The sequence below is a fragment of the Microtus oregoni genome, unplaced genomic scaffold (assembly GCF_018167655.1).
Source record: "Microtus oregoni isolate MIOR12 unplaced genomic scaffold, Mior012 000043F_ref0000047, whole genome shotgun sequence".
Classification (NCBI taxonomy): Eukaryota; Metazoa; Chordata; class Mammalia; order Rodentia; family Cricetidae; genus Microtus; species Microtus oregoni.
This window is the reverse complement of record NW_024543210.1, coordinates 14101822-14119236: the sequence shown is the minus strand read 5'-3', so window position 1 is coordinate 14119236 and position 17415 is coordinate 14101822. Positions and strand designations below refer to the sequence as shown.

The window sequence follows — 17415 nt, the reverse complement described above, 5'->3', positions numbered from 1 at the left end:
CACACACACACACACACACACACGTAAAACAGTTGTGGCAAGAAGCATTCTGTGTTTGGGATAGTTGCTTATTTTACTGTTAGCTGTATTAGTCTTTAGTCCTTAGAAAACAAGATGACTTTTTTTTTTTTAATCAAGACTTGTCAGATGATGTCTTTGTCTTTTTTCTTTGGTGCTGGGGATTGAACCCAAGGCTTTGTGTGTGTTCTTAACATTCTGTTCTGGTTCTGCTGATGCCATGTAATCCTAGCTACCTGGGAAACTGAGGTAGGGAGGTTCATGAGTTCAAGGCTAGCCGAGGCAATTTAGACCCTGTCTCAAGAAGTAAAAAAGAGAGCTATGGGTGTGTGTCAGTGGTATTAGAGTGCTTGAATGGTATGTATACTGCTAGAGATCAAATTTCTAGGATTTACAGAAACTGCTCTGCTTCTGAGCTGCCTCCCCACCCCTATTTTTTTTTAATAATTTATTTAACTTTATGTACATTGGTATGACGGTATCAGATCCCCAGGAACTGGAGTTACAGACAGTTGTAAGCTGCCATGTGGGAGCTGCGGATTGAACCTGGGACTTCTGGAAGAGCAGCCAGTGCTCTTAACTGCTGGGCCATCTCTCCAGCCCCTCCCCACTCCTATTGTAAGGCCTTTTAAAGAAAAAAATAATGTACAGATGGAAAGTCCAGTTCGGTATTATTAAATGCCTTAAAAGAGCTAACCTGAATATAATGTCAGATTTAGAGTGGCAATTAAAATTTTTATTAAGGGAGGCTTTGTTTTTTGTCTTTTTAGGCTCCATGGTGTATTAGATAAACTTCGCTCTGTTACAACTGGTAAGATTTGTAAAATTGAGAGCCTTTTGAAATTTTTGCTTGTTATAGCATGTGATCCTTTCCTTTTTAAAGTTATTTATGCTGCTCTTAGAAGAATATCAATCAGTTTAAGAGGTGTGGTTCAACTGAATTGTAAGAACATTAAACTTAATGTGATTTGGCAATAATGGGCAAGACTGCATTATGTATCGAAAGGAAGTAATTATAAATGTGCCTAAACCTTAACCTTTAAGAGACTTCACTGCTTTATAATTGAAAGTTATCTAAAGGTCTAATATCTACAGTCATTTAATAAGTCAGATAAACTATTATGATGTATAGGGATGCTGTTCAACAACTAAAAGTAATCTGGAATGAGATGAGAAAACACAAATATTATCCTAGTATTTAAAACATGTGAATCCTCTTGCAAAATAGTAATAACATAATAAATTATTATTAGTAGTAGTAATGATAAATGTTACTTATTGTTGTGGCAGTTCTCCTTTAAGGACCCCATCCCCCACATTTTCAGTTGTCTTTTATCCCCTAGTGCTTAAAATCTCTTAATAAACACCAACTGCTTTTTAAACAACACGTTTGAGGAACTAGAAATGTAGCGCAGTTGGTAGAGTACCTGCCTAGCACACATGAATCCCTGAGTTCAGTTTCTGGCACTGAAGAAAACAGCCATGGTAACACGTGCCCAGAATTCCCAATACTCCAGAGGTAGGAGCAGGAGAATGGGAACTTCAAAGTCATTCTTGGTGGTATATCCAGTTACCTTGGACTTCATGAGACCTGTTTTGTTTGAAAAAAGAAAACAGCTGGACGGTGGTCCTTTTTGGATCTCTGAGTTTAAAGCCAGCCTGGTCTACAAAGTGAGTTCCAGTGCAGCGAGAGCATTTACACAGAGAAACCCTATCGTGAAAAACCAAAGAAAACAAACAAACAAAAAAATACTTTGAAGCTATTACTTTAAAAAATTCTTTTCTACGTTATTGCTTTTGAATTGGTGATGAGAGAAGGGAAAGATAAGAACAAGATTACCAAGGTCATGCATTTTCTTTCCAGAGCCCTCTAGTCTCAAGTCTTCAGACACCAGCATCTTTGATAGTAACGTGCCTTCAAACAAGAGCAGCTTTAGTCGAGGAGATGAGAGACGGCACGAAGCTACAGTCCCTCCCCTTGCTATTTCTAGCTCTAGGCCTGAAAAAAGAGATTCCAGAGTTTCTACAAGTTCGCAGGAACAGAAATCCGCTAATGTCAGGTAAAGTCCAGTGTCTGCTATGGTCAGATAGGCGTGTGAATGTGACACTTATGTTAGATATTATGTCCATTAGTTCCTATTTCAGCAATTTTTGGAGATAGTGAAATGATCACAGATTACACTAAGGTCTTTCTTTTCTTGTCATTTGTTGCTGTTAACAAAATCTTGTATTTGGAACATCTTGTATTTGGCTCAGAGTTCAGAAGGCTCTCAGTTCCTCACAGCTGTGGAAGCAGGATAGATAAGAGTTCATGGTAGCAAAAGCATATGAAAGAGATTCCTAATATCATAGGGGACGAGGAAGCAAAGAAACCTAAACCAGAACCTGGGTTGGATATTATCAGCAAAAGTCTGTTCTTAGACACTCATGACCTATGTTGACCAATTGGGCCCTGAGTCTTAAAAGGATCCATAGCCTTTAAAGTAGCGTAGGGATCTAGTACTTAACACATGAGCATGTATGGGACATTCCAGATTTGTTATTTTGTTTTTATGTGCATAGGTGTTCTGTCTGCATATATGTTAGCGAACCCTGTGCATGCCTGGTGCCTCTTGAGGCCAGAAGAAGGCATTGGATCCCCTTGCACTGAAATTACAGATGGTTATAAGCCAGTGTGGGTGCTGGGAATGGAACCCAGGTCCTCTGGAAGACCAGATAGTGCTCTGGCCATCTCCCCAGCCCCCTCCATGTTCAGACCATAACAAATCGTGAGCAAGTTTTTGAATAAACTAATGGTGACCAGAGTGTGATATTTTTTTTTATTTTAAATGTAATAAATAAAAGTTTAAAGTATGAGGGCTAGGAATGGTGGTATAAGCATTTATTTTTTTTATTTGATTTTTTTTATTGTTTAGTATTTTGCCAGTATGTATGTCTGTGTACCATGCTCTTGTAGCACCCATGGAGTTCTTCAGAGGTTTGGAGCCACTGGAACTGGAGTTACACATAGCTGTTAGTTGCAGTGTGAGTGTTAGGAACCAAACCTGGATCATCTATAAGAGTTCTCTGAATCACTGAGCCATCCCTCCAGCCCTGGTACAAGCCCTTAGTCCAGCACTTGGGAGGTAGAGGCAGATGGATGGATCTTAAGTCAGCCGGAGCTACATAGGAAGACACTGTCTCAGAAAAAGAAAGAAAAGAAAAATTAATGGATATGATTTGAAAACAGTTTGAATATTATTAAAAAACCTTCCATATTTTTCTCATTAAAATTTTTTTTGAGTAAACATTCTTTGAAGTTTTCAGAATAATAATGCTTTGGTTTTGTTGAAATGCTTTGCTTTATTTTGTCTTACTAGACATTCTTATGATGATGGAGCTTCAACCCGGCTAATGTCAACAGTGAAACCTCTGAGGGAGCCAGCACCCTCTGAAGATGTGATCGATATCAAGCCAGAACCAGATGATCTCATTGATGAAGACCTTAATTTTGTGCAGGAGAATCCCTTATCTCAGAAAAAACCTACAGTGACACTTACGTATGGTTCTTCTCGCCCTTCTATTGAAATTTATCGACCACCTGCAAGTAGAAATGCAGACACTAGCACTCATATAAACAGGCTGCAACTTCATCAGCAGCAAAACAGTACTCACGCTGCCAAGCAGCTGGATGTGCAGAGCAGCCAGGTGTATGAAGCAGGACGCTTATGTGAACCAGAAGTGCTGAGCAGCGTAGATGACACTTACAGCCCCTTCTTCAGAAACAACTTGGATAAGATGAGCATTGAGGTTTGTATAGATTTTATATAGATTTTTGCTTAACCAGGCTAGAAACTGACAGTTGTTGATTCCAGATGTAACCTAAGCAACTAAACACATTGCAAATTTATTTTAAATAGTCTTTTCTTGGACTGGCTCTGTATAGGGATTTTTATGTCATGCACATGTGCCTTGTAATTTTAGCAATTTGAATTAGTTTTACCCTTTGTCTTTCTGATATCTATGCAGATAAGTCCATTTTAGACTTAAGCGACCAAAAAACTCAGTTTGAATAGTTTATCTAACAGTGCTGTGTGTAACCATTATAAAATAAATTGAAAGTTCTTTTGACTTAGCTATTCAAGGAGATATTTTCCTTTGTTTTATAAGAAACCCAGCCCTTTCAAGTCTTAAAGTCATCTTAAAATGAAAACAAATATTTTTGTGATAAAACTTTGTTTTCATTGCAAGATAAGCTTAAATGTATCTCATTATAGGACGAAAACTTTCGGAAGAGAAAGTTACCTGTTGTAAGTTCAGTTGTAAAAGTAAAAAGATTCAGTCATGATGGAGAAGAGGAGGAGGAAGATGAGGATTATGGCTCCCGGATAGGAAGTTTGTCCAGCAGTGTGTCGGTGCCGGCAAAGCCTGAGAGGAGGTACCTGGGTATAGCTGTAAATTAGTCTTCAACTGCTTGACGTGGCTGCAGAGTTTTTTGCAGCTTGGGCAGTGTTGGGGAAGAAACCTGGGGACTGCATGCTAATACTAGCTAGATAGGTACCCTGGCAGTAAATGTCTTAGTTTTTGGGTTTTGAGAGAGACAACTGTTAATGAAAACTGACTTGCTTAAAATTGGAGAGAATTGCAAAGACTAGAAATTAATGAGGAAGAAAACGTTAATATGGCATCATTTTTTAAAAAGCTATAGGGTTCCAATCTAATTGACATGTTCTAGAAACTATACTGTGTTTAAAACAGAAGCTATATAGTAACAGCATAATAGAAGGTTAGCATGTAAATAATTGAAATTTAAAACTTACAAAAATGCCTTTTTTTAAAACTCTTTTAGACCTTCTCTTCCACCTTCTAAACAAGCTAACAAGAACCTAATTTTGAAGGCTATCTCTGAAGCTCAAGAGTCTGTCACAAAAACAACTAACTATTCTGCAGGTAATTTCAATGTGTCTGTTTTTACCAGTAAGAGATTGCTTCCTTAGACTGAGCTTGCTTGTCTTGATGTTTAAAGTAAAAAGGCTTTTGCCAGATACAAAGGCCAGAAGGAAAGTCTTCCAGAAAATGGCTTTAGAGGTTTCAGCAGTTGGAGAGGCTGTCAGAGGAGTTCTTTCTTGGAGCTCTGTTTTCATATGCATAAACTAGATAATACCCACGATTTATACAGGGAATTTTGAGAAAGTTCATGGCTTTCTTATTAACATTTAGCTTGTATTATGTATGTGCTTTTGTAGAAAAGAACAAAATTAGACAATAACAAGTTGCTGAAACTAGAGAAATTTTTTGTTTACTCTTGCCATGCAGCAGATTGAACTCATATGCTTGGAAAGAAAGCCCTGTTCCACTGAACCACACTCACAGACCCAAACAAGAAATTTCTTTAAAACTACTATATAAATAGACCAGTCTCTTTTTCCCTTGATGGGACTTTGTAATAGAATGTAAAACAGAGAATTATTAGTTTTTACCCTAATTATAACATAAGCACTAAAATCATTTGGGGTCACATACTTGGTGTCAAGTGTTTGTAACAACTGTCTTACAGAAGACCCATTCTAAAATGCAAGGCAGTCAGTATTGCTTTGTGCTCCTGCTGCATTCTGGGCTTGTGCATCTGCTGAAGCTAGTGGGGAATTTTGTGATAGAAATTGCCAACTCTGAAATACAAGTTTTTATGTGAATTTGGTGGACATTCTTAGAGCTTTTTTGTACTTGCCCTTTGTCACCCATGACCTTTTCTGGAAGCGAAGTAAATGATTCTTGGTACTCACCTTCTGCTTCTCCTCATCCCTCATTTAAACTTGAGCATACAGCATTAAATAGATTTGGGGTGGTCAGGAGAAGACGAGCATGTGCTCCAACAGTCTGCCTTTACTTTCTGCTGGGAGAGCAGTGACAATTGCTTAGAGTAAGGATTTAGAGAATTCCCGTGACCTTGACATTCCTTGCTTTGTACACTTTTTTTTTTCACATTTTTGAGTATTTTGCTAGAGTCCATAAAAGTGCATTGGATCCCCTAGAGGTAGAGTTACTGATGGTTGTGAACCACCATTTGGGTGCTAGGAATCCAACTCTAGTCCTTTGAAAGAGCAGCTGTCTGAGCCAGGCAGTGGTGGTGCAGGCCTTTAATTCCAGCACTCAGGAGGCAGAGGCAGGCGGATCTCTCTGACTTCGAGGCCAGCCTGGTCTACAAGAGCTAGTTCTAAGACAGGCACCAAATCTACAGAGATACCTTGTCAAAAAAAACCAAAAGAAAGGAAAAAAAAAAAAGAGAGAGCATCTGTACAGAAATTAATATGCCTTCTTACTGAGGAATCATGCCAGATACTCAAGTGTGAATAGAGGAGGTCTGTATTCTTTCTGGCTAATGCACAAAATGGGACCAGCTTTAAACAGAACATTTTACTAGCTTTATAGCTATGCCTTAGGCTTATGCATTCTGTGTGTGCTGTCATCCTTAAATCTCATCAGTTCCCGCCTCTAAGTCACACTTAGAACAATTTAGACAGGCTACATACAAGTCTGGCCATTTGCACAAATGGGAAATTTACACAGCAAAAGTATTGTCGCAGTTACTTAAGTATATCAGTGTTTTGTGTCTGTGTCCCATTCTCCCATAGTAGGTTATTGAGGGTCATTCTGCCCCATGGCAGAATTAAACCTTTCCTGGAAAGAACCAGGGCTTGATGGCAGTCTGCAACTTAATGGGGAATGCTACTCAGTTCCCAGTGCTTGCTATTCGAGACCTGTTCTTTGAAATGGGGATGAGCCTAAGGGCAGGTTGTAAATTAAGGTGATTTCCTTTTGTTTTTGGAAGTAGAGGTTACTGGAAGCATGTTAGTGAAAAAATCTTTTGGGGAGAAGTTTTTTTGTTTGTTTTGTTTCATTTGAAACAGATTCCTATTATGTCCTGGAACTCATTATGTAGACCAGGCTGACCTGGAACCCAGCAGAGATCTGCCTGTCTCTGCCTCCCAAGTTCTGGGATTAGAGCTATGTGCCACAACACAAGGATCTTAGTGAACAAATTGTTCACTAAAACAATAATAGAAATATTTCTTGACAAACCTAAATTTTAATTATGTTACAAGTATAAAATTGTCCTTTCCACAGCTTCTAACAAGTCTAATCAGTGTACTAAGTTTTGAGTTATATTGGTGGTACCTCTCCTTGAGCTTCTTTGTGCAGCTTACTACCCAAGCAAGTTTAGTAGATCCTGTATAGCATAAATTTATTACTAACAGTTTCTTCTAGATCACAGCCAGTGCTCTTAACAACTGTCTCTCCAACTATTTCACAAGTAGACTATTAGGCTGTAGAGATGTTTCGGCACTGGCTGTTCTTCCAGAGGATCTGGGTTTAATCCCAGTACCTATTTCGTTGCTCAGAACCATCCATAACTCTCCTGACCTCCACACAGGCTCCAGGCCTGCACGTAGGTACACATACATACATATCGGCAGGACACATAATTCTAAAAAAGGAAATTTAGAAAGTAGTTGGAGATTCCCACATTTTAAGAAATAACATTAAGCCTGGTTGTGCATGCCTATAGTCCTAGCACATGGGAAATAGAGGCAAGAGATTAAGATCATTTTCAATTTAGTGAATTTGAGACCAGCCTAATAGCTCAGCGGTTAAGAGCACTGCCTGCTCTTCCAAAGGTCCTGAGTTCAATTGCCAGCAACCGCATGGTGGCTCACAGCCATCTGTAATAAGATCTGGTGCTCTCTTGAGGAAGAGGCCTGATTGTCCTCATCAACTTACAATATGAAACCCACTATGGACAAGTTCAACAGAACCTCCATATATGGGCTGCCCATGCATTGCCAGGGCATAAATTTAATTTTCATTTCATTTTCTGGTCTATAGTGAGACCTTGTCGCAAAAGAACTTTTAAAAAATAGCATTGAAACATTCTTTACTTATTTACGTTACAGTTTAAAATCACTGTAAGACCCTGTCACTGCATTTGATTTAAAATGACTACATACGTGATAAATTGTATTGTGACATATAGTTTTTGTTTTGGGTTTTTGAAGCAGGCCTTCACTATGTAGTTCAGTCTGGTCCAGAACTCATTGTAGATCCATTGCCTCAACCTCTTTAGTGCTGAGACTCAAGCTTTAGATGCTGTTTACATAGAAGCAAGGCAAATAACTTGAATGTCTTTCTTGGGAATATTATAAGAAAAACTAGTTTCTTTGTTCTGAACTCCATAACTAATCTGAACCCAAGGATAGCATTCCAGTGTTGTTAACTGTGACGTTCTGAAGTAGTAACCATGATTATATGTTTGTTTCTTGTTTTTATGTGAAGTTCCACAGAAACAGACACTTCCAGTTGCTCCCAGAACTCGAACTTCTCAAGAAGAATTGCTAGCGGAAATGGTCCAGGGGCAAAGCAGGGCCCCCAGAATAAGTCCTCCTGTTAAAGAGGAGGAAGCAAAAGGAGATGGTACAGAAAAAATTCAAGGTAAGAGTTAACCATTTTATTTACACTTTATCCTTGGGATACTAAATATTTTCAAATACGTTTTTATGGAATATTAGTTACATTATGAAGAAAGTGACAAATTGTGTACACAAAGAATGAGATCTTGTAGAGAACTCAATTCTTTTCAGACACTTTAAAGTTTTTATAGTGGAAAACTGAATGTTCTCAAAAGTAAGAGAGATTGTTGGTGAACTGCCTTAACTATATCCCCAGCCTTAATCATTAAAAATTTTTCTCAGGATTAGAATAGTCCTACTTACAGATCCATTAATATGTGTTTGTCTAATGAATGTGTAGGTGTCTGGAAGTGTACGCTTGTAAAGGTCCATTAGAGCCTGTGGGGCTGGTTTTCTCCTTCCACCATGTGGGTTTTGCGGTTCCAGCTCTAGTTACCTGGTTTGGCACAAAGTGCCTTCACCTGCTAAACCATCTCTCTAGCCTTTCTTTATCTGTCTGCTGTCCCTACTCCTATTCCTCTACCTTAAAATCTCAAGTTTCCTTGAAACTTCCTCCTAGCATCCTGTCGCAGTGTCTTTTCCTATTTGTCTTGGTGGCGCTGGTTTGGCTTCGATGCCTGATGCCTTGGAAACAGTAGCTTTCACTAATTGTTTTACTTCTTTGTTCATTTTTATTTCTACTGCCTCCTTTTTCTTTCACCTTCTTTCCACCCAAGCTTCTACATACCAAAGTGCAACTCTATCGTGTGACTTGGTATGTCTCCCCACTCTGTCCCATCTTTATTGCCCAGTGCTGACGCCATTATTGGATCTTCCACAGCTGTATTAATGGGCCTTTGGGTGTGCTTGCTTCTCTGCTACTTCCATACCTGTTCTTTCCATTTACAAGAGACTGAATTGTGTTTCTTTTTTTTTTTTTTTTTTTTTTTTTTTTTTTGGTTTTTCGAGACAGGGTTTCTCTGTGGCTTTGGAGCCTGTCCTGGAACTAGCTCTGTAGACCAGGCTGGTCTCGAACTCACAGAGATCCGCCTGCCTCTGCCTCCCGAGTGCTGGGATTAAAGGCGTGCGCCACCATCGCCCGGCCTGAATTGTGTTTCTTTTCTCACTTTTTCTATTAAGGTCATATGTAAAGGGGCATTGGTATCTTCAGTGTCTTTACTGAACGTTTTCTTAAATATGTTTTTAGAGATGCATACACTGTATTTTTTATTGTATTTAATCTATATTCTTTCCCCCAAAGTCTCCCATATTCTACTCCCAACTTTGTCATTTTGTTTGTTTTTTTTTTTGTTTTAAATAGCCCACTGGTTCTAATTTGTGCTGCCTGTATACTAATAGGTGGCAGATTATCTCCTGAAAGCTAGTCAACCTAGGTACCAAGGGTCATACTCTTAAAAGAAAAGTGACTCTCCCTCAGAAACCATTATCTTCTCAGTAGCTCTTCAGCTAGGAGTCAGGGCTTGTGAACCACTCCTTGTTTCTGTCAGGAATGGTTATTGGATTAATCTTGTACAGGCAGCTGGAGCAGTGCTGTGACTTCATGGGTATAGTTATGCTGGCATGTCCAGAACACAGTTTTGTTCTGTCTGTCTTTAAAATATGTACTTATTACTTCTGCAATTATTACTCTATCAGCTGCTGTCTATGACTTGCCTAGATTATTGGGATAATGGCCTTCCAAATCTGTGCCTTCTTTCTCATTCTCTTTAAATTTTTAACATTAAAATTATATCATTTCTTCCTTATTCTTTTGTACAGAAATCACTGCTCCTCTACTGAAAACCCCCTGGTGGTCCTTTTTTCACTCCAGTTTTCCACCAGCGCCTTCCTTGGCTTTATCGGCTACCTCCCTGTCACTCCCCTCTGATACCCTGTTTCCCATGTATCTCTGTCTCTTTTCTAGTTCCACATCTTCATACTCGCCCCCCACTATACCACCAAAAATCCCTTTTCTCCAGCAGGTATATGAAAATTATGTCATTGTTCTGTTTTGAAGTCTATACTCCTCAGGAAGTTCATTTGAGACCTTGTGTTATGTCTGCAGCCAGTATTTGCCCATCTTTTTTCTACTCTCAGGGGTTGTTGAAACCTTGTCTGTTATGATCCTGTCCCTCACTCCCTTCTTTAAATCAATGATCATATTTTTTAACTGTACAATATCGGTGGTCATTTTAGAGTATATATACTTATATATCTTAATGTATACATTGTGATGTTGAGCATAGTAATCTAAAAGTGATAGTATTACTATTAGTATTAAGTATTAATTTAATTGAAGCTTTAATATTTCTTTGGGGCCGGGCGGTGGTGGTGCACGCCTTTAATCCCAGCACTCGGGAGGCAGAGGCAGGCGGATCTCTGTGAGTTCGAGACCAGCCTGGTCTACAAGAGCTAGTTCCAGGACAGGCTCCAAAACCACAGAGAAACCCTGTCTCGAAAAACCAAAAAAAAAAAAAAAAAAATTTCTTTGGTATCTCAGGGAATAATGTGCATACAGTGCTACATTTAGAGATGTGTTCCTGTTTAAGTGCTTTGCTTTGTCTTTATGGGCTCTCCAGAAGAAATAACTGTAAATGAACATGCAAATACTTTGAAATATGTGATGGGTTCTAATCCAATAAACCCATGCTTCTTGTTTTTCTTTATCTTTTTTTCTTTGAGACGGGGTCTCGCTGTGTAACTCTTGCTGTCCTAGAACTCACTATGTAGACCAGGCTGGCCTCAAACTCTCAGAGATCCCACCTGTCTTTGCTTCACTAGTGCTGGGGTTAAATTAAGGGTGTACGTCACTGTGCCCAGCTAAACCCATGTCTTTTGAAAATATTTGTCATAAATTCCTTGTAGACTGCCAGGTGGTCCAACACTCAGGAGGCAGAGGCAGGCGGATCTCTGTGAGTTCAAGGCCAGCCTGATTTATAGAGTGAGTTCCAGGACAGACTCCAGAGCTACACAGAGAAACCCTGTCTCAGGGGAAAGGAAAAAAAAAAGTTCGCCTAGATGGCAGGCTTGGTGATGCATGCTTGTAATACCAGATACTTCAGAAGCTAAAGTAGGAGGCATGCAAATTAGTGCTTCCCTGGGCAACTTAAGACTGTCTCAGAATGAAAAGTGAAAATGCTGAGGTTACGTCTCAGTGGTGGGGTGTCTGCATGAGGCTTTAGGATCAGTCAGCCCCCACATATGTAGCTTTCTTTTAACCTGTTTAGATAACTTAGTGTTACTCAATTTTGATTGGACAAAATTACCCGATAAAGGGTTTCTATTCAGTGTAACGTAGAGTAGTAACTGTATGTATACAGCATTAACTGCCTACACTTGGGATCAGACACCATCATAAAACACATGGCTTAATGCCTCAGCTGCCCAACATTATAAGAGATTATCTTATACTTAACAGTAGGCTAAGAATAGGCATATAGTCATAGCGCAGTGTATTCTGAGTGTGTATTACTTTCACACCATGTAAAGTTGAGAAAATGGAAGTCATTAATGATCATAAGGTGGGCGCCTGTGTACTTGATATGTCCTACTGGACAGGAAGCACTGGAAGATTGTTACTAAAGAGGAGTGTTGTATTCTGAGGAAGGAAACTCACACCCATTTTTCTCAACTGCCCTGCTTGAAGGTAAGCATTGAAAAGTTTTGTATTATGTGGTATTATAAGCAGTTTCACATCTATGAACATTTGATGTTTGAGTGGTATTCTGTGTGTGCTTATGCACGTACATGCATATATACATTGAACAGTATACTGCATGGAGTTCTATAACTGTTTGCTCCATTTAACAGGTCATAGAGACAAATACAGGAACATAGTAATTGCAAAGTTTTGGGATGCTAAATCCAAGCCTTGCTCTTTACTAGCTGATACAAACCTTTCTTTGCCCTAATTTCCTAATCTGTGAATAGATATAACGATACTCTTACCTGCTTCACCATTATTTTAAAAAATGTGTTAAAATATTCAGGTTTTTCTGTTAATGGACCTTTTTATGGGACTCTTTGGAAGAGTTTTTTCAGTTTTGTATGTAAAGCTGGCATGGGTACCACAAGCAATTCAAGGGTCATCTGCTAGGCTATTGGGTACCTTGTTTCTGTGTGACCTCTGTTAGGCCACTCTCCTGATGTTGTCTTCCTGGTAGCTTGCTGCCCTGGCGAATGAACTGGTTTGCAGATAGTTCTTAATGAGGATATGCTGTTCTTAACATTGATCTGGATGTGTCTGTCAGCTAGGTGATCTTAAATGCTATTAGAATTCAAAGCCTTATAAGTTTTGTATGCTGTCTTTTATTTGAATTAAAATTTAAAGAGTTATATTAATTTATAGGTAGTTAATGATATTTATATAACAATTGTTTTATATGTTTGCTTTAACAGTTAGCTGTCTTTTGAGACAAGGATTCTTTTAATGTAGCCCTGGCTGTCCTGGAACTCTGTAGACCAGGCCGACCTTAAATTCAGAGCTCCACTTGCATCTGCCTCCTGAGTGTTTGCGTTTAAAGGTGTGCGCTGCCATCACCCACTCTTTTTTTTTTCTGTAATTATGATCTGTAGCTATTTGACTAGCAAACCAAAGACTATAATTTTAGGGGCCTTCCTTCCTTCCTTCCTTCCTTTCTCTTTTCAAAACCAATTTGTGATGCCCCAAGCATTCTTAGATTTGTGGTCTTCTAATGAAGCCTTACTGGGGACTATACTCTTAAAGAAAACTGACTCTGCCTTTCCCTTGCCAGGGGTAGGATTTTGTTCCTCCCCTCTCCATGCTGGAATTTGGTCTGGTTTGGGCTCAATATCTCAACCACTGTAGCAACGTAATTGGTTACTCCCATGTTGTTTGCACCTAAAGGCATGTTTTGCCAGGCATTGGTTATTGTTGTAGTTTCCAAAGTTTATATATAATTGATTACTTTTCTCCTTTGGTGCATGGTATGAAACTAGCCAGGAAGAATAAAACTTGAATTGTGAACCAACTTGATTTGATCATGTCCTATGACTCAAGAATGTGGTATTTTCAGCTATAGGGTTTTACCATCAAGTTCTGGGCTGTAGCTAAGAGCATTGACAATAACCTGTAATGTTACTGGCCAGTAACTCCAAAAGAAGTAACTCATTCCTGGCACCAAGTTTTGTTAGTCTCTGGTGTTGAGTAGGTGCATTGCTTTGTTAACGAGGTGACTTCAATTTAACTCTGACCTAGCAAACATGGTGATAGAGATTTCCATGTGTCTTTTTTTGAAAGGTCTTTATTGTCATTTATCTCTCCCATACTTCTCTACCTTGCCATCTGCTCCTTTATTCCACTTTAATCCTTTCTGTTCTGTTATTTCACTTTAATCCTTTATAGTAGTCCATTCTATCTCTTCTTCCTCCTTCAAAGTTCCTCTCCATGGCTCCTTAGTAATTTCCTGACCTCTATGAAACACACATATCTGAAGATTCAAAGTTAATGTCTACAAATGGAAGAAAATGTAGTATTTGACTTTTTAGGACTGGGATACCTCATAGGGATTGTTTCCATCTTTAAAAGATTTTCCGTGTAAATGATTTGGAAAACTTAATCGCCAGTAAGGTAGCTGGTGTAATTTATTTTAAAATGCTGCAAAGAGAAGATACGCAATGTAACAGGACTCACATAGGTGGTTTATTGGAAGAGGAGGCGGGCGGGGAGGCAGAGACCAGTCCTTGGGGACAAGAGTGACAGAAGGGAGAGAAAGAGATGGGAGATGGACAAGGCCTTTAAAAGGTAACAGTGAATGTGCACAGGAGATGCTCTCAGTAGCTGCAGTTGATGATGTATCCCATCGGGACCCCAAGGGCAAGCCAGTACAGATGCCTGAATATTTACAATAGCAACTGTCCAAGTCAATAAATAATTTCAACTTGGTCTCCATGGAAACTCCCTACTTTCTTTTTTTGTAAAAATTAGCCACTTGAATGCTAAAATTCATCTGGAAATAGAATCTAGAGAAATCAAAACTATTGAAAGTAATACTGGAGAAAATGCATAATGAGCCTGACTGATGAAGTTATAAATACACTGAGGGGCAGTACCAGAGTCCAGGTAGCCATGCATTCCTCATCAGTTGATGGGTTGTTTTGCTTTGTTTTTAAACAAGTGCAATAAAACAAATTCAGTGAAGAAAGAATAATGTTTAGGGAGCTGGAGAGATGGCTCAGCGATTAAGAGTATTGCTTGCTCTTCGAAAGGTCCTGAGTTCAATTTCCAGCAACCACATGGTGGCTCACAACCATCTGTAATGAGGTCTAGTGCCCTTTTCTGGCCCACAGTTGTACATGCAGACAGAATATTGTATACATAATAAATAAATAAAAAAAGAATATTGTTTAACAAGTATTACAGGGTCATCTGCGCGTCTGAATGAAAAATGAAAATGTTGGGGATCTTCCCAAATATATAAGAAACAGCTCAAAATGAATCAGAAGTCCTGCATTGTTGAGATAATTATAAGATTTTTTTTAAAAAAATTTATTTATTTTACATATATGAATGCTCTATCTGCATGTCTGACTTTATGCCAAAAGAGAGCATCAGATCCCACTATAGGTGGTTGTGAACCGCCATGTGGTTGCTGGGAATTGAACTTAGGACCTCTAGAAGAGCAGTCAGTGCTCTTAACCTCTGAGCCATCTCTCCAACGCCAGTTATAAGACTCATAAGGAAAAAAGTAAGTATAAATACATGTCCTTGAATTAGGGAGTGGTTCCTAAGAATACCAAAGCACAAGAAGCAAAAGAAGAAATAAATTAGGCCACAAAATAAAAACCTGTTTCAGAGGAAGTTGTCCAAAAAAGTACCCATAAAATGGGAAAAAATATTTGAGAAGCTTATATCATATCCAAAGCAACAGAGATTATTTTTCTGTTTTAAAAGTAACACCATTTTGATTGTTTGTTTGAAGTGGTGCTGAGGAATGAATCAGGGTCCTCTATCCTAGGCAGACTCCACTACTGAGCTGTGCCACCACTGTCCCTCAGTTTATAACGGTGCACAGTTGAAGTGGGTTACTGGGTCAGTTTTAAGAGATTGGTCTGTGATTGTGAGTCTAGTTGCCTGCCCTGTAGAGAATGCCAGGGTAGTGCTGTCATCTACTGCTATCAGAGGAAACAGAATTTTACATCAAGCAACTGAACATTATCCAAAGATCCATACTTGCTTAGTTTATGGAGTAGCTCTTCAGAGTTCCTAACACATGAAGTAAATAATAGAAAGTTCTTTGAGTGTCATGTGTCTCTGCTCAGCCAATCAGAATTCAGGATTATTTTGTATGTAATAATAGAGTTTATTTGCAGAGGAGCTGCTAAGTAGGTAGGACTTAAAGGACACAAGTGTTGGTGCCAGTGCTCTTAATTGTCAAAGGGAATATTGGTCTGGTGTGCTCAACTTTTCACAGTATGAATTCTTGCTCTAGAATTATATCACCTTGTTTTTTTGTTTATAGGTTTTAAAGTAGTTGCTAGCACTTTTAAAGGTGACATTGGTGATTACTTTTACTTTTGATGAAATAATTTAATGGCCTGTGAAAATGCCAAGAATTTTATGAAAATGTCATCAAGGTTTCCATCACCATCTTTACCAGTTTTCCTCTCACCAGAACCAGCTGACTTATGTTCTCTGACAAGTGATTCTTGTTCACTAAGTGAGCTGGACAATATTTCCTACCTTTTGAGGAAAATAGCAACTGATATCAATGAAATTAAAGGAATGAAAGCAGCTATTTTGACAGTGGAAGCAAATCTTTTTGATTTGAATGTTAGAGTGTCCCAGAACGAAGCAAAAATTTCATCTTTAGCGTTCAAAATGAATGATTATTCAGCATCAACATCTGAATGCAACAGAGAGTTGGAAGATTTTCAAGAGAGAATAGAATTTGAATCACAGTCAAAGGCTACTGATGTAAAAATAATTGGCTTCCTAACAAATACTGAGAAAGGTAAATTTTATGTCTTAGTTGTTGATCCTTAGATGTTTCCACACTATAACTAGCTCTGGTATAGAGGCAGCAGCACATAGAAAAATAAGTTGGAGTTTTCATTAGTTGGAACTCTGTATAATAACTTGGCAGTCTACAATATATGAAACTTCAGCAATGCCTTTTTGTTGCTGTTTAGAGGTGCTGAGGACTGAATATAGCTCTTTGTACATGCTCAGCTAGGCAAGGACTCAGTGGGTTATAACCTCCTTAAAATTGTTTTTGGGAGTCAGCTGTTTTAATATCAGAACTCAGAAGGTAAACTCAGGTAGATGTCTTGAGTCCAAGGTTAACCTCCATGTAACAAGTTCTAGGCCAGCCAGGCCTTACATAGTAAGACACTGTCTCCCAAAAAGAAGGGGGTGATGTTTGGGGTAAGGTTTTGGCTAAGTTACCCTTGGTGGTGTCAGTTTGTGATCCTCCTACCTTAGGGTGATGCTTTGAAAAGATGTGCTAAGTAAAACATGAGAGGAAATCATTCTCTTCAGGTTTTTCTTTTGTGTTATTTTGCTATAAGACTGTTTAATTTCATTACTGGTTCTGTAACCTATAACATGTTTGTAGGTTGTCCAACAGAAATACAGCTTAAGCAAATGATTTTTGAATTAAGGTTTATTCTCCATGATTGTTTTTGCATGGTAATTTTCAAAGGAATTTGCTCTCTTTTTTCTTCTGAGACAGGGTTTCTCTGTGGCTTTGGAGCCTGTCCTGGAACTAGCTCTGTAGACCAGGCTGGTCTCGAACTCAAAGAGATCCGCCTGCCTCTGCCTCCCGAGTGCTGGGATTAAAGGCGTGCACCACCACCACTCGGCGGAATTTGCTCTCTTTTGCACACATGAGAAATACCTTAATAAAGAGCATCTGGTAAAATGTTAACGAGAGTATACCTTTTAAAACTTAAAAGCATGTTGCTGTGATGTACCTGGCACCTTATTCTGGCCTCTCTCAGTACTAGGCACACG

At 38.9% G+C, this 17415-nt stretch overlaps 1 protein-coding gene across 10 annotated transcripts in view; it reads left to right on the top strand.

Annotated features, from left to right (window-relative positions):
- Nucleotides 1-17415, top strand: part of Zc3h14 (zinc finger CCCH-type containing 14) — a 41612-nt gene that overhangs the window by 9098 nt on the left and 15099 nt on the right. For all 10 annotated transcript variants that reach the window (XM_041633055.1, XM_041633054.1, XM_041633048.1 and 7 more), the window contains 6 exons: nucleotides 789-829; nucleotides 1883-2078; nucleotides 3378-3807; nucleotides 4275-4435; nucleotides 4847-4947; nucleotides 8329-8484. In XM_041633055.1, the coding sequence (XP_041488989.1) occupies nucleotides 789-829; nucleotides 1883-2078; nucleotides 3378-3807; nucleotides 4275-4435; nucleotides 4847-4947; nucleotides 8329-8484 (1085 nt within the window). The remainder of the gene's footprint in view (nucleotides 1-788; nucleotides 830-1882; nucleotides 2079-3377; nucleotides 3808-4274; nucleotides 4436-4846; nucleotides 4948-8328; nucleotides 8485-17415) is intronic.